The 23,406-nt window shown below is 42.5% G+C and overlaps 1 protein-coding gene across 3 annotated transcripts in view; it reads right to left on the bottom strand.

Annotated features, from left to right (window-relative positions):
* Positions 1-12,095: 12,095 nt before the first annotated feature.
* Positions 12,096-23,406, bottom strand: part of ABTB3 (ankyrin repeat and BTB domain containing 3) — a 183,749-nt gene continuing 172,438 nt past the window's right edge. For all 3 annotated transcript variants that reach the window (XM_065852216.2, XM_065852225.2, XM_071798863.1), the window contains one exon: positions 12,096-21,547. In XM_065852216.2, the coding sequence (XP_065708288.1) occupies positions 21,338-21,547 (210 nt within the window). In that variant the 3' untranslated portion in view covers positions 12,096-21,337. The remainder of the gene's footprint in view (positions 21,548-23,406) is intronic.

Genomic DNA, 23,406 nt, shown 5'->3' with positions numbered 1-23,406 from the left:
CGGAGAGAAACGGAAGGGGCGGAGAGAGAGAGTTGTGTGAGGTCATCTCCGAGCGCCGGGAAAGCACGGAGACTGGAGGGAGGGAGGGACGTGGCTGCAGGGGCAAGAGGCGGATGCCCTCAGCGGGGCGTGGCCTAAGGGGGCGGAGCCCGTGGGGGCGTGGCCTGCGCGACTGTAAAGGAGCAACTGTTAGCCTCCCACGGCCCCGGTAGCTGGTGGGGCTGTTTGCACCCCTGGACTGGAGGAGGCAACCGCCCGGTCTCTGACTGAACTTGCCGGGAGACTAGTTGCCTTCAGCAACAGTCGTTCTTGTTTCCATGAACCACATCTCCAAAATTGTGTCCAGTTCTGGGCCCCTCAGCTCAAGAAGGACAGGGAACTGCTGGAGAGAGTCCAGTGCAGGGCAACAAAGATGAACAAGGGAGTGGAGCATCTCCCTTATGAAGAAAGGCTGAGGGAGCTGGGTCTCTTTAGCTTGGAGAAGAGGAGACTGAGGGGTGACCTCATTAGTGTTTGTAAACATGTAAAGGGTGAGTGTTACAAGGACGGAGCCAGGCTCTTCTTGGTGACAACCAATGATAGAACAAGGGGCAATGGGTGCAAACTGGAACACTAGAGATTCTTCTTAAATATGAGAAGAAACTTCTTCTCAGTGAGGGTGACAGAGCACTGGAACAGGCTGCCCAGGGAGGTTGTGGAGTCTCCTTCTCTGGAGACATTCAAAACCCACCTGGACACCTTTCTGTGTAACCTCATCTAGGTGTTCCTGCTCCGGCAGGGGGATTGGACTGGATGATCTTTTGAGGTCCCTTCCCGTCCCTAACATTCTGTGATTCTGTGAAATTAAGGGTTGGCAGGTGCTTAGTCGATTCTCGCAATTAGCCCAGGCTGCCGCGTGTGGTACCATTAGCTGTGTAAGGAATGTTTACAAAACTGGGGACCTGGCGCCTGATCCCAACTGGGGGTAAGGACTGAGAGACATCAGACTGTGAATCCTTAATGTAAAACAAAGTCTCTTTGAACTAATTCCAGAATGCAAACTGATTACTGCATTTAAAAAGTTGAACTAGGGGGAAGGGTAACCAAAGAGCCAGGAATCCATATTTAAAATAAATCAATAAGGGGAGGGTGTTGTTAGAATTAGATGAATGAGATGGGGAAACTGAGGCAGGTGTCGGATAGTCTGTAAACCCTGAAGTTAGCAACCAATGGGGAACAGGAGAGGGAAATTGCAGACGGAATTTGGGGGGATATAAGCGGAGGCTTTTTGCCCTATTATGTGTGCCTACCTTTAGGTATAACACCCAGTCTTGCACAATCATTAATAAAATATGCCTTGCTGAGAGGTCCTATCTGAGCCTATTATATTGGAAAGGTAATAGTTTCCTACAGCTGGGGCTGGACCAGCTAGAGCTCCAAGACCTATTTGTATTAGAAATTAACCCATTGTCCTTGCACTTCTCTTGGGTGCTGAGGTGAAGCAACACACTGCCCCATCTCCAGGCCCTTCAAGTCCTTGGCTTCTCACACCTTGCCATGGCTCCTTGGCTTGTGGGGAGAGACATACCCTGCTATCGTTCGCCTCCACTTGGGCTCAGAAATATTCCAGCAGCGATCCACCAAAATTAAAGGTGTAGAAAAACCTCTTTGTTACCAATCTCTAGAATTTATGTAAGGAAAAGAAGCGAATGCACAGACTCGGTAGCAAATTGTGCAGGACTGGCATCTTCACAACAGGCCCTGCTTTTTGCCCTCCCAAATGTCAGCGCCCTGTGTGAGCTAACTCACTAAATCAGAGCAAATGGATTAAAAGACAACCGGAATATATAGGAAGGTAGTCTCCTACTGACACGCAGGAATCTCTGCTGTTTGCATCACTGAAATCTTAATTTAGGGGATAACTGCAAATTACATGGATGGGAAGCTGAGGTTAGGGGAAGGAGCATTTGTCATGGTGAAGCTCAAGGACTTGGCAAACAAACTTCAGCTTGGCAGATGGAATGGCTGCATTATTTCATCCCCATGTCACTAGACAGTACCACTGTAGCATTTTCATTATTTTATCCAGATTCTTCTGTGGTTATGGACTGAAAGAGAAATACATATATATCAAAATATTACTACCTCTTATGGCCCTGTTCATTTCACCCATTTGATGTATTTTGTCATAGAAACAAACATAAGAAGGCAAAAGCCGTATCTTTCTAGCTATTCCTTGTAGTAATCTGTAGTATGGTCCTACCTGGGTTCTGGTTAATTACCAGTCTTGCATTTTAGTGTGTTTGTTGGGGTTTTTGTTTGTTTGTTTTGGTTTTGCTGGGCTGTTATTATTTGCTTTGCTGGTCACCTTCTCTTGCAGTGTTCAAGAAATCCTTCTTGTCCTCCCACACACGAGTTGGCAACAGTTTTACTGTCAGTCTTCCTCCAGATTCAGACGGAAGTTTTGTTTTAAGTGGATGCTGTTCCCGAAGGACAGGCAGAGGGAATTGTTATGCAGCCAAGAAGAGCAAAGCAAGGCTACTTTCCAGTGACTGTCGTTGCTGGATTTTTTTTTTCCAGATATATACATTTACACAACAAACACTTGAGACAGAGTTGTTTTTACCAATTCAGCACCCAGAGGGGGCACACATGCTCTACCTTCCCTCCCACTCCATACATAATCACAAAATAGCAGTGTGCTGCGATGAGGCTCAACAAAAGAAGTATCAAAAAAGAGACTAGGAAGGAAGGAAGGAAGTATATGGATATTACAGCTTAGAGAACTGCAGTTACTATTAATTTCTTTCTTCTCTTTTGAGAGCCAGTCCATAAATTCTGGGTGATTCCAATACTTCTTTCCATCACATACTAGCTGGAGATGTGGAACTGGGTATCAGGGTCTTCTTAAGAAAAGAAAGGCCATTCTATTAAATATATTATTGTTTCCTGGTGTCTTGGCAATCACAGATGTTGGCATGAAAGAATAGCGCCCCAGGCAGGAAGCTGCCCATGGACATCTGAGGTAGTAACTGAGATCTGCAGTACAGCCCACTCACCCCAATGAACCAGCTGGGACAACTCATAGGTCATAACACACCAGGAATAAAATGGTCTTCTTGGTATTTAGTGTTCCAAGATGACTCAGCCACAGAGGTGTGAGGATTAGGAAAGAAAGCAGGTGTTCATTTCTTAATTTGGATGGAATTCTGACACAAGTGTTGGAGGAATTTGGGGATGAACTCAAAGAGCTGTCCTAACTGGCAACAAGGCTGTATAGCTGACAGAAGACCCTCTGAATCTCTGCAAGGTGGAAGAAATGGCCATGAAGAAAAATATGTGCAACAGGAGACAAGGACTTGAATGCCTGTCCTCGGAAGGGTGCAAGGACTTAGTTCAGATGCTGTGGAAATAAAAGGTCTCTGACAAGAAGAACTGTCATCGAACATTCTAGTGCCATAGTCTGTTCTGGCCAACCTTGAGCCTTTCCTAAACATTAGCTTCTAGAGCTTAAAAGCTTTATTTCATCCCCTCCACCACCAGAGAACAACCAGACACAGTACCATTTCTCCTCCAGAGTTGGTTTGTGCCTGGAATCTCTCTTAGACTCATTTCTTATCCTTTGATGAGCAGAGCTGAGTTTCTGTTTACCTTGACAGACCTCCATAACGTAAGGTAAGACTTGACAGCAGTGATTTTCACTGTTTCAGTGTAGTCAGTGATTCTGTTGCCAGAAACATCTGCCTGCCTGAAGTGAAAAGCACTAAAATATTGCCCCTGTTTCTGAATCTGTATTTGACTCATCCTCACCTACTGCTTTTCATCTGAGGACACAAGTGCTGGATAGTTCTCACCAACAGGAACTGTGTGCCTGTATCTTGTTCAAGCTGTCATCATAAACATCCAGAAAGGTTCAGCTGGATGAAGTTACCTAGCTAAGCAGAGCAGCCTTTTGTTCTGGCATGGATTTAACAGGTCAAGAAAAGCAGCGTCAGTGGGATCACTAAATGGTGCCTCCAAAGGGAAGGTCCAGCTTCTTTTTTAGGGGATGCGTCAAGGTGGCCAGACAGCTATGATATTATTCTTCACACTAAGTAAGAGTGGAAGAGAGAAAAGTTGATGAAGGAGTGATGTTGAAACAGCTGGTGCCAGCAGGCTCTCCAATCACTATTTGAGAACCTGAAGAGCTCCAGTGTCCAAGGCTCTGCAGGGACCTTTGTACACCTTGAATCATGAAACTGTCAGAGAAACTGTAAGCATTTCTAATATGACAGCTGGAAGGTATTACAAGGCCATGAAAAGGTTCATGCTGCAAATCATGCAGGCTGTAAGCAAGAAAGCAAAGGGAATTTTATGTGTTTTGAGAGAAGTTATGTTGCAGGCTCTGGTTCAGCTGACCAGATGAGTAGAGGGAAAAGGGACTGATATACTAGCATGGCATATCAGTAAAAAAAAAAAATCTCTTTTCTCAAATGATCTGTGAATTATTAGTGTTGTGGTCCCAGAGATGCTGAACAGCTAAAAGCAAAGTCACAACATCAAGAAATCCTCTAACTTAGGGAAGAAATAAAGGAGTACTTAAGAGTGGCTTTGAAACACCAAGGGCAGCCATAAAAGTCTTCAAGGTTACCTTTTGATTCTCTGTTTGCATTCTCTGTGTGTTCCTGTGAAATATAGAGCATGAAGAGTGGGAGGAAACCAAAGAAGATCAGATCTCAGAAGAGATCTCATAGCAGCATCTTGTCAAGGGAGACTAGTACCCTGTTTGCACAGAGCAGTATAGCCTGGAGGGAAGAACTCTTGAACTGATAGCTAAACATAAAGCTAAGTTTTCAGGTAGTTGAAACAAGGCTGCTTTGGTTTTCTTTCATCCATCATCTCCTTAAGGAGTTCCCTGGGAGAGCACCAGCCTCCTCTCTTTAAAAGATAAAACATTCTTGAACTAAGGCTTGTTCTCTCAGACCTTAGGTAGTGCTTTTGGTGCTCTTTGCTTAACTTTGCAGAATAAAGCATGATGTCAATGTGAACCAGATACACATTAAAGGCATTAAGTCCTTGGAATATAGTGAATGTATTTTCAGGGCTGAGAGGCATGCTTATGGAGCATCTGCTTCCCCAAAATATGTGCTGAGAGCTTGGGAGTGAGAATCCCGTCATCCCCGCAATGACTGCTGTCAGATAGTGCTGGAAACAACATAAAGGAAGAGAAAGAAATATTGTCAGTGCCCTCTCAGCGAGCTGGAGAAAAGACGGCTAGATATGAAGAATAGTCACGTTTGCCACATACAGCCAATAGAGAAAAATAAGTGCATTGGTAGAAATCCAGAAATAGAGAGTTGAGAGGAAAAGAAGCATGTGGGAGAAGAAGAACCAGGATACACGCGAAGGTAGGACACAGTCAAGGACCCAGCAAGCCCTTCTTGGCCCACTTAGAGAAAATGAAGTTGAAAAGAAGTGTACAATGATACAATGTACTAAGGATTTACTAGTAAAGCCAGTAAACATATGGGTATGGGAAAATAATAACTGGCAGTGCTCCATGTGCTGCGACTCAGCCAAGTTATGTGAGTTCTGCCCCGTAACGCTTGTTCTCACAGCAGGCGGGAAGTGGGGTCTGTGTCAATTCCCCAGGCATCACTATGGCCTCTAGCTCCAGGCTTTGCCAACCAGAGGTCCACAGAGTAAACATACACTTGGGTGAGTGTCCGGAGAAGGGGCACGTGCACGTGTGGCGATGCTACATCACACCTGAGGGCATCTGGACACATCAAAGCACCTGAGGACTCTCACCCATCCAGCACCATGGGAGCAAAGGGAGACTTTAGGGTCAGTACAGTATTTATCTCAATGGTGCCACCTCTTTGTTTCCTTCATGTCTATTGTTCAGGACTGTTTGCTTCAAATACTCATTATTCCAGGAGGAGACTCCAACTTCTTACACAAGCCATCGGGCTTCTAGAGGGGTTGCTAAGCTCTAGGAAGGTAGCCAGGCTCTAGGGTTGTGCTGGATGTGGCAGCCTGCAAGGAAGTGCACACAGACATAATTTACCTTGTAGTCTTACAACTCCATAGCAAAGCTTAGAGACAGCCGGCCCACATACCTACTCTGGAACAGAATTTTCCTTGAAATGTTCATCAGACAGAATGGAAGCCACTGCAGAAATGTTCATTAAAATATAAGGCTCTGTTGACCAGGAAAAATTTAGCTCATACTGCTACACACCTAGAAATATGCCTGTATAAGCCACTACGCAGATTTTTTTTAGATTTTTTTAAAGGATGTTATTTCTGAGTGGCTTAAATGTTACTGTTACTTTCCAAGTAGTCAAACTGAGATGTACAATGATTTTTTTTTAACGTTACACAGATGCCTCCGCTACTGGCAGATCTACGTCAGCCACTTCTGACAGTACTTTTGCCTCAGGACAAAACCTGAGGCTCCTCTATGTGAACCCTGGTAGGTAGCAGTGGTGGTTTAGACATACCTGCTCATTTGTGCCCTGTAGAGGAGAAAACACAGCAGTGGGCAAGACTGTCCCAAGCATCGACTAGCTCAGTGAACGCATGCCATAGCCCTCAGACTCTACATGCTTAGATTTTCCAGAAAACCTCAAAAAAAGTGAACTGAATGTGGCAAAAGCATAGATGGGTTTACAGCAAACCCAGAAGAATGGTGTTAACAATTGTAGCTGAACTTCTCTGTTTTCCTCAGTGAAGATTTAAGTAAGATGCTCAGAAATAAAGCTTTTAAATTGTTCTGGTATCACTGGTTGGGAGACAGATCGTCCCAGTTTTGCTACATGTGAAGCTTGCTTTGTTTTCTTTCCAGTTACTGGGAAGGCAGGCAAGGGGGCCTGCCTCTCTTACAATATTTTGACAGTTGCAGGGTTCCATGTGAGCTGCTTTTCAAACTTTGCACCTGAGAGAGCCATGATTCTGGTTTGGACAGTCACCCAGTCTGGTGCGAGTGCTGTCTCACTCCCACGACTCGCACCCAGGCCGTACTTAGAATCACAGAATAGTTTGGGTTGGGAGGGAGCTTCAAAGGTCATCTAGTTCAACCCCGCTGCAATGAGCAGGGACATCTTCAACTAGATCAGGTTGCTCAGAGCCCCATCCAGCCTGGCCTGGAATGTCTCCAGGGATGGGGCATCTACCACCTCTCTGGGCAACCTGGGCCAGGGTTTCACCACCCTCAAGTGTAAAACATCTCTTCCTCATGTCTGCCTTGAATCTCCCCTCTTCTAGTTTAAAACCATTACCCCTTGTCCTGTCACAACAGGCCATGCTAAAAAGTTTGTCCCTAGTCCAGGAAGGCCAGAAAGACTGCTCTAAGACGTGATTTGAAAGTGTGTGATTCTAGCTGCATTTCTAAGCCTTCTACTAATCTCCACTCACTTCCATGACAAGTAGTACCACAACTGGTAGATTTAATTTGGGAATACTTACAAAATATGTAATTCTATTAAATGCTGTGCTCAAAAACCTTTTACCTCCTGGACCAACCTGTTTCTTAATAATTTGATACATTATGAAGAAAGTACTTGATTCCAAATCCATTAAAGCATACAAGGCAGAAAACATAAATTAATTTAAAAAATTGAATACTAAAAAAAAGCTAAAATAAAAATACTTTTCAAAGCCTGATTTTTACTCTCATGCCAAAGTTAATCAGCTCTCTCTATTTACTTCTGACTTCTTTTTGAGATACCCACTTGCAACTTATTTGTATGTACTTGCAGCAATCTCGTGTAACGAAGCATGTTTTCAGCCTTTTGGGTCTTTATGCATCCAAACTGTCTGGCTATGATGCGTTTGCAGATGCTTAATTTTGAGCACCACAGAGCTCCATTCTCAGGTCTTATGTGACCACTTTTTTCCAGATCAGGACTCAGAGAAAAGCTTTTGGGAACAGCCTACGTGTCATTTCTTCACATGCACAGCAACCATTCTGACAGCAGCGTATGGGGGAAAGCAGCACCAGGACTTCCAGATGTAAAATTCCAAAGGTGTGTGGTTTCTCGGAGGTGGTTCCTGGGAGAAGCCCAGTCCTGCTGCTGTCTGAAGAACACTGAGAAACACCTGAAGCGGAGAAGAAAGAACAAAAACTCTCACAGCAGCCAATTCCTAGGCTAGAAAACAATGGATTTTTTATTGAACAGAGATGGCTCATAAACACGCTCAAAGGAGTTCCACCTGCTGTTCAGCAATATTCATTGCCATCTGATAATAACCTATGGCGGCAGCTGTATAAAATAGGAATAAAATACCAAATTGCTATATTAGTTAATAACTTTGCCTTCCAAATACAGAACCATATGTTATTTAAAGTCTGAAAATAGACCACAATTGTTAGCATTTAAACTAAACCTTCATGATAGCAAATATACAAAAAAGGCAGTCAATATATTAAACATTTAAATCAATAGCATACATTTCTCAGAAGTAAACACTGAGCAAACAAAGCCACCGATGATGTTCAGAAATCAAGTTAAAGATTCAAGGTCAAGCTCCAAACACTGTAGCTTTCCTAAAGCCATAGTGGTATTACACTTTTATCTAGCCCCTACATTGAAAACTATGTAGCATGAACATTAGAAAATATAACATTGGCTATCCGGCAGGGAACTGAAGTTTCTTAAGTCCTCCTTGTATTTCTATGGAAGCACCTGCGGAGACAGAGGGCAGTAGGATTAAGCACTTTGTTTTGCAAGGTTGGGGTTTTTGTTCTGTTACAGATGAGGGCAACAGTGTCCTCATACCAACCACGAATTCTACCGCTGACAAAAGAGAAGTATTGGCCCGACAAACTGCGGGAAGAATCAGCCTTGCAATTTGCGGTAAACAGGATGGGACTTGCATTCCTGCCTCTTTACTGAAAGCCTGTGCTGTTTCTATGGCACAGAAAAAGCCTCCTTCAGTAGTTGATCTGATGCCTGAGTTTGAAAGCTTGGGATACATACATATGCTCAAAAATGATGTGACAAATTTACTATCAATAAAAACATGTTTTAATGCCAACAACTAATAAATGTTCATATTGCAATATTGCTCACACCATAAATGTACAATTTGCACAAAACGTGGCTCTTCAACATGAATATTTTGCAAGCTACAATATATATATATAATATGTATAATTTCTTTTCTTAAAGAATTATATGTCAGAGTGCATGCAAAGAATTTCAAAGCAGTAACACAACAGGAGCGATCACTTGTTTACGAGTTACTGAAACCATTCAATACAGAAACACTGGGATAGTAGAGAACAGACAGACAGATAGGTAGATGTATATACACACTGCTTTTTGTGGACTTTCCCGTGTTACACCAGAAGTGTGGGTTCCTTACAAGCTCAGACCCCTATGAAAGATGGATCCAAACAGGGCTCTGAATGTCCTCCACAGTCTTTGACCATAAATCCCTTCTGTTGGAGATGACAGCGAAGGAGGCACTTGTCCTTTGGCCAGGGGTGGGGCAAGCAGTCTTCTCCATCGCCAACATCTGTTACAATTCTTGCTCCTTCATTTCTAAGCAGTGGGTGGTGAGCATCTATCCATCCTATGTTTTGGCTGGTCCCAAGCAGTCTCCTGCAGCCTTTACAGCTGGAAACCCAGGACTGGAGAACCTGGATCTCCTAAATAGCAGTGCACAGCACTGCCACCGTTCTGGTCAGGTATGTACAAGGAATGACACGTCTCCTCTGGTTTAAAATTTACACAGAGTATATACAAATAAAGCTATTCTATCAAGGTGCAAGTTTATTATTCTCTGGTGTGTTCCAATGAAGATTTCTTAAAAACCTTTATACAGATCCACCAGGAGAGTTTACACAAAGTTGACATTTTGTCATAGTTCAGTATGTAGGCTTCGTTCCGCAAGGGAAACTCCCATTACTTTCCCTTGGAGTTCTGCCTATGCACAGGACTGGATTTGGTAGACTACAGCCAGGTCTAAGAGCATTTCCTTGACTTCAATACATTTTTAACTGAGGAGAATTGGCACCACGTGTTTTATTCTTTTTTTCCCCAGGAAGTCATCAGTCTCTGTGACAAAAGGCAGGACTTGTAACTGGACATGGAGGGGTGTGCAGTTCATGTGCCCGGTCCAGCTTTCTCCTTGCTTTTGATAGGACTGCGGTATGTGAACCTAGCACAGTTTGGCCCTAAGGGTACGTTTGGAAGTCCTTGGCTCTATTTTACATTAGCTGACAGCAGGCAATGCCCTCAAAGAAACTTTTTCTTTTTTTTTAAAAAAAAAGAAGACCCAATGTAATTTACTAGACAGTAAACATCAGACTGATCCACTGAACAGATGGATGTGGAATGCAACTTGTCTAAAATTAGAACAGTTGATGTTTTCTTAGGCAGGTCTAAATTCATAAAAATCTTTCCCACCCCATGCAGGCCTCATTCTGCAGCATGCAAATACGTGATGCTTCTAATAAAGTCACTGGAAACACAAAGGCTGTGATCAAGGAGCAGAAGGAAAGCCTACCCTCTCCCACTTCTCTTCAGCAAAAACCTCAGAATTGTGCAACTAACCCATGTAACGTAAGTACATGTTTATGATCTCTGCCAAAGTCGGGTTGCTGTGTGCAATGACAGCAGGATTTGGCCTTCAGCCTTTCTGGTGCACCAGCCACAACTGTGCAGATGACTGGATGGGAAATTATATCTGCTAGTGCATTAAAAAAACATACAGCCTTGCAGTAACTCCCATTAAAGATTCCCACTGACTTCATGAGAGCAGACTTTTTAACAAGTGCATGTTCTACACCACTGCAGTTCAGTTTTTCAAAAATCTTTCTCTAATACCATTTTCCTCCATTTTGTAACTTGATTATAGTGAGGCATTCAGAGCAGGGGCTTTGCACATGTCCTCTCAAACTAAGGTGAGTGTTTTACACTAGGAACAAAAATCTGGTTAATTTTTCTGCTTTTCAAAGTAATACAATACTAAAAAAAGCCCCAGCTTGCCTGTTTCACATGCTGCCTTGCCTTTGTACAGTGTTAACAAAATGACATCTAGCAATGACAAATTATCATAATCTCATTGGAGATTTTCAAAGGATCAGCATCAGACAGAATGGGGTTTAAGATAACCTAAGGTGCACTCAGAGAAGAAGCTTTCAGAGTTGTCCCAACATTTATGCTAAAGACCTAATTATGTGATAGAACACGTAAAGCTTTCTGATCCTGCTGACTGAATACACTGCACTCAAGGGAAAATTAAGTTCATTTTTTAAAAAAGAATAATTGAAAAGAATCAGAAGAAATTAAATGCAAACACACATTTAAAAATAATATTCAAGTTGTGGTCACAGTGGACAAAAGCTGCCGCTTCGAATTATGGTTGAGCTCCTCTGTTTTTAATACATTCCCTTCAGCCTCGTTTCAGAGTGCCCTCTGCTATTGTCTTCAGTGGAACAATTTGCTCTGGAACACTAACAGCACCAAACAGACAATTTTCAAATGCAGCTAACACACTTGAGAGACTGACATTTTCAAATGAACTACAGGTGTCTGTCTGTCTTTTTGAGGAAAAATATTTGGTTCCAGAAACATTGGTATTTCTCAGCTATACCCTGTTGAAAACCATCTGCAATCCTGTTGTCTGTACTCTGACTCTCTGCTATTTTATTTTTATCCATCATAAATGGATAAGCAAAGGGGAAGAATGTTTCACCTGTGTTGTTAATCGTAGATGACCTCAAACATGTCTGTGAAGCCACAAACCAGTATTTAAGCTACATCTGTGGGACGGAGGACAATATGTCTGTGTCTGTTAATGATTACTATTGGGTTGTGTGACCTTTCATTTGCTTCTCAATAAAAAGTGAAGTAAAACCTTCCCATAAAACCTCAACAATGGATGGCAGTAAACAAAACTACTCTGCAAGGAAAAAAACCAACAAACTCATAACAATCATAACAAATGTAAAACAGTTATAACCACTCCTGGGTTTATATTACACAAATTAGGAGTCTGCCTAAAAGCTGCAAAAAAACCAAAAAGATTATAGCTCGATGGTTCTGCGCCATTCTAGAACCATGTTATTTGTGGCACATTCTTTCCTCTTGTTTTAATTTTTCTCTTTTGGCTTTAACTGCAAAGGCTTTAACTGCAAAGACAAGTGGGAGCGGATGTGAAGAGGGAGGAAAGAAGGAAACAGTTGTCCCACAGACAGCACTAGCACAGGATGCTTGCACTGGGATTTCCCCATTCAGCTGTTATTTTCAATGGTACATAAAGATACAAGCCCAGCCCTTTAGAAGCGGATGACAGAGGAAGGATCTTTTCCCTGTTTGAGAATCAAGATTGTGCTTTCTAATTACAGGTATGCATCTGGTTTGGAAAGTGTGAGATGTGCAAAGACTTCAAAGGTGACGTAGTGTGAAAGAGAGATGGAAACCAGACCTAATCCACAGACTAGAAAAATCAATGAAATGGCTTTCAGCAATTTTAATGGGGCAAATTTCATCATGCTTTCATGTTTAGTTTGTGAATTATGTTATAGTACAACCTTAACTTGTATTTTTCCTAGAACGTTCATATATCCTTCATTTAACATGTAAATTACTTCTTGAACCTTGTATCAAATATTTATAAATGCTAAACTAGGTACAAAGTGAAACCCATTTGGGAAAGTGGGGCGGGGGGAGGTTTAGTTGCACTAATGGATATTGCATTAATGCTTAGCATCAAGGAAGGCTGACTGCCATTAACAAGAAATCTCATTACAAACATGATTTCACGCCTCATAACATATCCCATAGATCTATTTACCGTCCATCTCTCTCTCTCAAATATACAAACACACAAAGATAACTATGGACAGAAAATCCAATTCATTTCATATGCTTAACTTCTTTTTTGTTTGTTTTTCCAAATAAAAAACCCCACAACAGAACAAAGAATCACAAAGAAGCAGAAAACACACAGCTTGGACAATATAGAACAAAGTATTTTACAATGCCATTTCTGTCCTGATGCTTTCCAGACTTCAACCTAATCGTCAGCCTGCTCGGAGGATAACTAACGCACAAATGGCATTACAAGAAGCTGTCTGGACTGAAGGACACTGTAATAACCCACCTGTTACCAGGGGGGGTGTGGGTGGTAGACTGTTACACTTCCTGTGTTTTGGGTTTTGTCTGCCGCTCTTCATTATGTTATGATTCAAACAATGCAGGATCCAGATCCTTCTGCTGTGTGGTAGTTGGCAGAGTAAAGAGAATGGGGAAAAAGAGCGTTAACCTTGTCTTGGGGCTGTAAACAGTAGAGATGCATTATCAAACCTTCCACATAATGCCGAAGAGATTAGAAGGAATGCAGAGAATGGTATTTACTTATTTATTGTGTGCATAATGCTCAGGCACCTCTGTTCCCCACTGGTGCAGCACATCCGGCTGTACAGCAGCCGCAACACTCAGAGAAATATGGACAGGAAGCAACATACTGGGCAAAATGTACTGATGGGACTTAAATAGGTCAAGTTTTTCTAGTATTAATTGGAATTTAGCCAGGAATACGAGGTCAAAAAAGCTCTCAGATACTTTCCTTTAGTCCATGTATTCTTCAAAGGCTAAACATGAACTCACAACTCAAGGAAGACCCGCACTTTTTACCACATCCCCAAATGGCACAATTACTCACTGGCTCAATAATTGCAAGGCAAAAATCAGTTCCCAAGTTACTGAACTGACTTTCCCAAATCTGTCAGTGGTGTACCCAGGCTGGACCAGGAGAAGCAGGGTATTTGATCAAGCGAATGCTTTGATGCTGAGGAAGCAGCTTTCGCTCTGATGGGGCTCCAGGGGCCTCCTGTGCTCCCACCTTCTGCCCCAGAGGGGCACGGCCAGCGCTGGGGTGCAGGGCGGCTTCGACCATATACAGGGAGCAAATCTCAGCACACAGATGTGCCGTGGGCTCTTTAAAAGCGGCGCAGAGCAGACAGAACCAGACTTTTGAAAGGCCCATTTGAAAGCCTCTCACGCAGTAAGCTACAGAACAGTCAATTTATCCGCTGCTGGGAAGGGGAAAGGGTAGAGCTGGACTCTCTTGAACCTGTGGCTTGAACAAGTCCAGATGTTTTTAACCATGTTAATCCGTCCCTGCCAGAGCATAAGAGGCGTTAAGGCTTTAACCTTAATTAATTAAAATGACTTCCTAACGCATGTTTTTTTTCTGAGGTAGCTGTCTTTATTTTTTGTGGGTCTGAGCATCTCCATTTTCTAATGTGGCTTATTTCAAACCATGAATGATTTCTGATTGGGTATTTCAGAGAGTTTTTTTCCCTGTCTTTGTTTGCTTTAGAAAGGCAATAAGAAACAAGATTGCCTCTCACTGTGCTGGGCAAAGCAGAGTAATGGAAGTTTTAATGAAAACACAGCAGCAGAGATGATGGGAAGTGGAAAGACCAAAGTTAACCACACACAAAAGAGTTCAGGCAAATTTGCTCTTGCAGCTGCGGCAGTGGAGAGATTTATAAGGACAAAGAAAAGCTGCCAACTGCTGGAACTCCACGGCCATATCTGAGCAGTGGAACCAAACAAACCCTCTGTGTGAGAGCTGAAGAGACCAGAGGCAAATGGGCTGGTTGGGGTTGCCAAGCAAGGGGTGGGAGCTGGGGCTGCTTCCTCCCTCCTCCTGCCCCATCTTCTGCCCTCACCTCCCCTTTCACTGCATGGAAACTCTGAGCTGGGGAACAAATAAAGCAGGAAATAGGGAACATGACACTTCTAAAATCCAAGGCAAAGATCTTGGGTTAGATATTCAAATTTTTGTACCTGATCCTTTTTCCCTTACTGAAACCTCTTCATCAGTGTGCCATCCAGCAAGGAAAACCTGTGCCTACTCTTAGCACGCCTGTTCACACAGTGTCATCACCTCTGAAGGATAAAAAAAATAAACTAAAATTCAAGCCCAAAAAAGGATGAAAAATGCCTCTCCAAAGGAAAACAAACACCAAAATTGCTGTTCTGGTACATCATGTACAATCAGGTGGACAGATTTAGACAGCTAAACAGCACAGCTCACAAACCGCAACATGTTTGTAGAATTTAACCTATCTTGCCAATGCAAGCTCTCCAGTAAGTTGCTGCTGTGTCTGTTGGGTGTTTTAGTGAGAAGCAGTCCAAGCAACGCACAAAAAATGTCCTCTACCAAGATTACACTGACTTCATGAAAATGTCAGATACCACATTTGAATCCCCTGCACACACCTAAGATAAATACACACTAGGCCATCCATGGCTGTTCCATGCAGGAAGCCTTGAACCAAGCTGAAAGAATGACAATTTAATGATAACAAAAAGATATTTAATACCCCCTTCTATCTTGCTTTCTCAGTTCTTAGGCTCACCGAAGGCAGCTGAGAAAAGTCCATTAGCTTCTGTGGGTTTCCAGATTTTCCTTCTGTGTTGGGCACCGCATTCGTAATGTTTTTCAGCAGCGGTCTCACTGAAATCTCGGATCATTGACTCACAGCTGAAGACTCAGCTTCACTATTTTTTGCCTTCCAACGCCAGTTATAAATGGTGGGTCAGGTGCAATTCTACTGAAATGTGATGATCTGGTCAGAGTGGGCAGCCTCAGTATTCACCCACTGAGGATAACAGGCCTTACCTCAGAATAAACAAGTTAAAAAATAACGGAACATTAATTTTGTTGTATGGAAGATGTGGTTGGAAGTGCTGTGAGTTAGAGATATAAATGTGTTTACAGGCGGACATCTAAAATTAGCGATGTTCTCATCTATGGGGTTTCAGATATAATTTGAGGGCTATTTCAAGGCTAAATTTCTGCAAGCTAGTTTGTTAAACATTAGGACAAATCCTAAGAAGCTTTTTTAACGCTTATATATTTCAACATCTCTGGGCCAAGGGATGAAAGCAACACCAGGCCCTTCTTTTTTGCAGAGTACTTGCAAAGCCTCACACGAAAGACACTTTGTCAAACAAACTAACTTGAAGTCTTTGACTTCAGGTAACTCTCGTTCATAAAGGAAAAAAAAGAATAATCCACTGACTTCAGAGGCAGCTTTAGTGAATGCAGGTTTCAGGATGTCATCTTTCAGGAGTATTTGTAAGACAGAGCCATCTCCTGAGGGACACTGAATACCTGCAGCTGACTTTGAGAAGTTCTGCAGGTTCTCAAGCTTCTCCTAGGATTTAACACACAGACAACAGTACTAGGAATGGCTTTTTATCTCGGATGGCCTGAGCCTTGTCTTGAGTATGTGGATGCATGAACTTTAACAACACTTGTATTTTTCATAAACACAGTGCCCCCCTCCCCCATTTAAACAGGGTCCTGCATATCTGAGGTCCACAAACCTAGTTGCATCGCATGCTGTAACAGAAGCCTCTTCAGATTTTGGACAGGTATAAGGAGGGAAGAAGAGATGCCCTTTCTTTTTTCTCACCACACCACCTCAGAGCAGCTGATTTCAGTACAAACTGAGGATTTCCCTTTTTCTTTTAATCTTCAAAGAGCAGCACGTCGTGGTACGCTTTGAAACAAAAGTAGAGTTTCCGAGAGCCCCCAGCACACCACACGCATCCAGGGCTCGTGCAATGTTTGGTATGAAGCCAGTGGGCACTCCGTAGAAAAAGTCTCAGTGTTAAAAGCAGCACATGGAGGATTCAGCAAGTGCCTCTCATTAGTGCCAACAGCAGCCTGGCTACTAAGCCTTCACACCTTTTTAAAGATGTTTCCTCTGTCTTTAATAGACATTTGCACAAATCTACTCCGAAGCTGAGACCAAGCAGGCAAAAGTTTTAGCTGGGAAAAAAAAGTGCCTTAGCTATTAGAAAGCTGGCCCTTTTCCAGAAGGGAGAACATCTGGCCACCAGCTGTGTTTAGAGGACAGCAGGCATAAGGAACAGACTGGGGGAAAATCTGAGAAACAAATAGACAGTGCTGAGATTTGCCATGAAAAGAATACCAGCCTTCCTCTATGGTATCCAAAATCTTTGCTCTTCTACATTCCTCATCCTTTTCTCAGCTCTCCAGCCAATTACTGGAAAATTGCCCATTCAGGAGAACACGGATACCCGTTCTGGGCTTGGGAAGGGATCCAGCGTGGCTCTAGAGTAAAAAACCTGTGAACTGTGGAAAGTGGCAGCACGTGAGGCAAAATGGAAATGTGAAGAACTTCTGGAAACTTAGGGAGGACAATGCAGAGAGGCAGAAGGAAAGATCTGCCATGAGGCAGGGGGAGGACGCCTCTAAGTCCTCAAATATTACAGCAGTGGATTAGTAAAAAAAAAGACAAATGGAAAGGAACTGAAACAGCCCTTCACTCATTACAGGCTGGAAAGTTATGATCTATAAAAAAAGGAAAAAGAAAATCACAAGTTTTTCTAAGGAGGTTGTATTTTTTCCCATTTCACCTAAACGGGAGGCAATATTTTACCTCAAAATTTGTAAATTATTGCAACTCACACAAAGACTAAAGAAGCAGAAGGCTTTATCTTCTAAGATAACACCATCTCTCTAAAAAATGGTAATAAAATCCTCTGCTGGAAAGTGCCTTATCTGATAGGGATGGTGTTCATGGGCACGCACTGAAACTCACATTGCTTTTTAGATTAAATTGACAACAGAGCCCTTGCGCCCCCAGCCCCAGATTAACGGAATGAAGAATCCATGCATGAAGCCACGTATAATAAAGCTTGGAGATTATGAAATAGGCTAGAAGACAGGATCAGAATTGCAATTGATCTTGATGAAGTGAGCAAATTGTCCCAATTAAAGCATAACAAATTTAATAAAGACAAGTTGAAAGTGTTATACATTGGAAGGTATAGTAAACAAACACAAAAATAAAAGTGGGAACTCCTGGGAAAACAGCAGTGAATCAGCCAGGAATTATAACAGAAGACAGACTAGATCAGAGTCAGTCATGGGATGATCTTGTAGAAAATATTCCAGGATATATTTTCTGATATGCTTTACATAAACTACAGGAGACAGTTACTCTGCTTTGCTTGTTACTGTATAAAACCCTGCTGGAGTACTGCATTTTGGGGAACCTGGGGAGTCATGATGAGAATGACAGCAAGAATCAGAGACCTGGAAAATACTAGCAAAGGAACTAGGAAAGACTATACTAGTGAGGAAAGTAGGATAATTCCTCTCATACATTGAATAATCTTGTAAGAAGATCTTGTAAGATCATCTGTTCTTCCTGTCAGTCAGGGCTTGATGGAAAAGTGGCTCCATTTGCAGTGAAGAAATTCCAAACAGTCTTTTAGGAGAACCTTCTGATTACGAGAGTGGTGAAGATCACAGATCCCCGTCACTGGATGTTTCGAGGGCCTGCAAGCTGCACGTTGTCCGATGCGGTTCAGGTAGACCTCACCTGGCCTCACGGCAGGAGAGGTGGACTGAAATCAGCATTTTCAAACTCTGGTCTGTGGATCCACAAAGGTCTGCTGACTACTTCCAGGAGAAATGAATCCCAGGGCTACACAGGGTCTGGCTCTTCTGCTGGTAAAAGTGATGAGGCTCACAGGTTGAGCAAGAATTGAAAGTCATGATTTTTATTTTTTTGTTAAGGTTCCTTTCAGCTATATGTCAACCACTTCAGGATTACCAGTGTTCTGAAGGGCAAAAGTTACTCCCTTATAAATCAACAGCCACATTCCCTTCCTGTAACAGCTTTGAACGATCGCTTCTTGGGGCTTGTTCTCTCCTACCATTTGCCAAACACCAACAAAGCAGATCTGGTGGCAGCAGTGGGTGCTGCGCTTTCTGGCGTGCTCAGCTATCCAGATTCACAAGCCCCCGAAGGAGCAACGGGACACAGGGATGTGTGGGCAGATGCAGCTCTGCCGCCAGAGTCACACAACATGTGTTCAGGGGCAGCTCGCTAGGGCCTTTGGCTCATGTTTGCCTTTGAATGCCCAAACAAGGTGGCCACTCAATTGATGTACCACTGCCAAAGGACGTGTTAAGCCCTTTATCTCTGAACAAAAACTAGCAAACCTTACCATGATACTCTCAACTCATCAGAATGACTAGCACAGAGTTATCAGTGTTTCCTTCCTAAAGAGTCTCACGTAGGTTCCTCCAAATGCTCAAATGGCATCACCATCCCAGGGCAGCCTGAGACAGGGCTCTACACCTCCTTAGCAAAGCACATTTAGTATTTGAGCTAGAAACAGAGGCACAACACTTGTGGCTACCACTATAACATTAGGCACCAGACTGCCTGTCCACAGGTATATGTGTGGGCATGTTTCCCAGATAAAGCTATTTTGCTTATGGATACATGTGTATGCAACTCCTGATGACTCCATTGGCCACTATGTATGTACCCACGGGAAGAATTTCAGTATCATGATTATTGTCTGAAAAATGTTGCTACTTTAAACCATGAAGCCACAGGGTGAGGTCTGCTCCTATCTAGTTATCACTGGCATGGAAGGATGGGTTTCCATGGATGAGGAGGCACACCAAACGACAACAAGCACCCCTGTGTGTTGCTGCCGCATCAACCATGGTCTCGCTTCTCTAAGATCACAACATTCACATAGAAGTTGCCATTACCCAAATGATGCAGATAACATCTTGTGTGAACATCTACTATGCAGAAAAAAAAGTCTAATTGACTGACCTGCTGTGTCTCTCCAACATTAGTGGCAGTTTAGACATTTTTCTAATTTGTTGCAGAAACTGTAGAGGCTTTAAAAGACCAAGCACACAGAAAGATTTACACCTCAGAGTCATAAAACAGTTTCCTACTGTGTTGATAACTAAAGCCAAAACTGTGCTCTCAGAGCATGCCAAAAGCTATCAACATGGAAGAGCACCTGATGCAGATATTTCAACAAAAGAACAAAAGGTTAACATGCACTGTCAAAATAAAAACTGCTGAAGTCTATGAACTGGGCACAGTTTCTGAACAGCATGCTAGAAAATAAATACATTAATGTCACTTTGCCATGGAGAAGGCAACATCTTTGCCTACTTCTTCCTCTGGTTTTCAGAGACAGAGCATCAGGAATGTTGTGGCACAGAATAGATTTGTTTTGCTGACAATATGCTGCAAAATAAAAGAAGCTTTGACATTAAATCACACCCCCCATCCCACCCCACCCAAACCCTGCATTGTAGATAACCTATACATTCTCAGGATACAGTGAGAAATCATTCTATAGTACATATTTAATTATAATTTTTAAAAGTCTAACTCAGACACAATCTCTGGTCAGTAGCAAAGTATCGACACATTACTGAAGATCTGTTACCATCCCTTCACTGTAACAAACAGAAGTCAGCATCTCAAGAAGGGTCTCCAGGGGTATCATATCACAACCAATCGTATCAAATGAAAAAAGTATGTTAATTTCACAAATGAAGTTTTGACAAGAAGTAACATTGCATTTGTCTTGGCAAAACAAAGCACGAACATAACATTTCACAGGTACGGTTACCATGCAAATGCATGTTGAGTCTGTCATTGTTTTTAACCCCAAATCACAAGTAGCATGCAGTTCTCCTGCCCCACAACTACTGTATTAGAGATAGTCTGGGTAATGTACCTCTTTGGTGTAACCACAGCCGGTTAGGCAAGATTATACCACCCTAGGAAAGAATACAAGCAAAACTTGATCATATGTATGTTTACACAATGTACATTTTACCATTTAAAAAAACATGTTACATAGATTCTCAAACACAGCTCTGTCGAAAATGAAATTTTAAGCTTAAGAAATAGTTTTTAAACTACAAGGCCACCCCGTTAATTTTTATGAACAATTTATAAAGTCCCCAACCCTAAAAATCTGCCAGTATATTTCCTCAGTTGTAACAGTCTTACCCACTCTCTAATACAGTTGATCTTTGCTTGACAGTAAGAACAGTTCTTACATTTCTTGAATGCATGAGATAATGGACTCCGGGATAGATATAGTTCTTAAATGTGTAACATTGGAACAAATCCGTCTTAAATGATTAATTGGTCAATTCAGGTGTTCCCTGGCACCACCACTCAGGCAGGAGTTTCTGCTGTTCACTGATGTGAGTTCTGGCTTTTGTTAGCATCAAGCTCCACAACCACACGTGTGTGTTCAGCATCTGAGTACAACAGCGATTCACTGGATGCTCTTGTACCTTGTTTGCTTATAAACATGGAGGAGCTTTTTTTTTTTCTGTGTTCCGTCATCCAAATGAGGCCACAGCCCCAGCACAGCACCTTTAGCCAACACAGAACTATTTGGATGCAAAGGAGAATTTTTGAACTATGTTTTTTTAGTCATTTAAGCAACTGCAATGGGTGTAAGCAACTGCAACAGCAGACTTAACTTGCAGGGTCTTTATTCGAGGGTTACCGTCTTCCTCAGATTTACACAATGGAGCCCTTTGAAGAAGACAAATGGATTGACTGAATCCTTGTGGCCAACGTCCTCTGTAAGTCCTCTAGTACATTTTGACCAGACGTTTCTCCGTTCTTGTCATACAACAGCTGTTTGAAAGCTTCATTTTCAATGAGGACCATCATATTTTTTAGAAAGTAGCCTTCACAATAGGAAGATAGTTCTGTGACTCCGAGAAACTACAAGAAGCGAAATTAGAGAAAGATAACCATTCTGATAAAACCCACTCGGCATATGCAGTGCATCAGAGCTGCACACAAATACACAAGCTAAGCCTTTCAGACAGGCACAGTAAAGCTTACAGATATATGTGTGTGGAGGGGAAGGAGTTAATCAAACAGTGTTTTATGCTGGTGATTCTGGTAACAATTACACGTTTACAAAGCTTTGGTTGTTAAGGAAACAAACTTCCAGGGGCTGAAGCTTTGCTCCCTTGGCAATTGGTGGGAGTTTTACCGCAGAGTTCACCAGACCCATGACTTCATGCTAGAAGTTACACCCTAAAACTGCACATTTGGGAAAACATACTACAGACCACATTTCACAGATGCCATCCTTAGCAAGGGTGGGACATATGACTGCAGAATCCTCTTATGCAAAGTTTCATGCTTTGAGGAATCTTTGGAGGACAAATGGAGGTTTGCAGAGCACGTGGGCAAGAACTGCTAAGGCATTGCATAGCTTTGGGTCCAGACTGGAGCAACTACACAGTAGTGTAGCCCACCACCACCTTATCACAGTCAGAACTAAGAATGGAAATTGCTAGAATTTTTTTAAAAAACAGAAAAGAAAAAAATTAATACAGGTTAGGACTAGGTAGAACCTGGGGAAAATGAATTAATTTATCTTGATTTCAAACCATGCAAGTTTCCACCAAATTATTAGTGCATTAGTTTGCACCTGGATGTGACAGCATGTATGTGAATCTGTATTCTCTGAAACACAATTCATCTCTATTCATTACTTCAACATAATCACAAGATTGAGGGAATAATGTACTTTTCTTTTTCAGATTTGTTCTGAGGCCCAGATTGCAATCTATGCAAGTGCTGAGTGGTTTAGGCATGTATTTGAAACTCTAGATGATTTTTGGGGCATTTGGGGGCATTCATGTAAAACAACACTGCTATCTACGGCTAACTAATCAATCACCATCACAAATCCAATTTGCCCAGTTACTTAATTTCTTTCTGGAAGTAAAGAACAGTGACAAAGGCTTTGAAAAATGAAAACCTTAAAGTGATGCTAATCAAACGACTGCCTTTGGGCTCAATGCTGTTTAATATCTTCATAAGTCATCTGGATGATGGGATCAAGTGTACTCTGATGAAATCTGCCAATGATACCAAACCGAGTGGGGAACTGAACACTTCAGAAGGGAGTCACTCTGCAAGATGACTTGGGTAAGCTGGAAGAGTGAGCTAAGAAGAACCTTATGAACTTCAACAAGGCCAAGTGTAAGGTCTTGCACCTGGGAAAATATAATCCAGGAGTGTAGCACAGGCTGGGGAGCAGCTCTGTGGAAAGGGACCTGGGAGTTCTGGTGGACAACAAGCTCAATCTGAGTGAGCAGTGTGCTACTGCTGTGGCAAAGAAAGGCAACAGGATGCTGGGCTGCATGAGCAAGGGCATCACCAGCAGAGACAAAGAAGTCATTATCCCACTCTACTCAGTGTTTGTCAGGCCACACCTGGAATACTGTGCTCAGTTTTGGTCGCCACTATACAAAAACTATGTGGACAGGCTGGAGAGGGTCCAGAAAAGGGCTGGGATCAAAGGACTATGAAGCCGCCACATGAGGAAAGGCTGAGAACTGAGCTCATTCAGCCTTGAGAAAAGAAGGGTTAGGGAAGACCCCATCACCATGTTCCAGTATTTGAAGGGTGGCTACAAAGAAGATAGAGACTCCCTTTTTACAAGGGGTAACGGGTACAAGTTACCTCTGGGGTGATTCTGATTGGACACAAGAGGAAAATTTTTCACAGTGAGAACAATCAGCCATTGGAATAATGTCAAGTGGTAGATTCCCCAACACTAG

Source organism: Patagioenas fasciata, chromosome 1 (assembly GCF_037038585.1).
Source record: "Patagioenas fasciata isolate bPatFas1 chromosome 1, bPatFas1.hap1, whole genome shotgun sequence".
Classification (NCBI taxonomy): Eukaryota; Metazoa; Chordata; class Aves; order Columbiformes; family Columbidae; genus Patagioenas; species Patagioenas fasciata.
The sequence above is the reverse complement of the archived record's forward strand: the minus strand, read 5'-3'. Positions and strand labels throughout refer to the sequence as shown.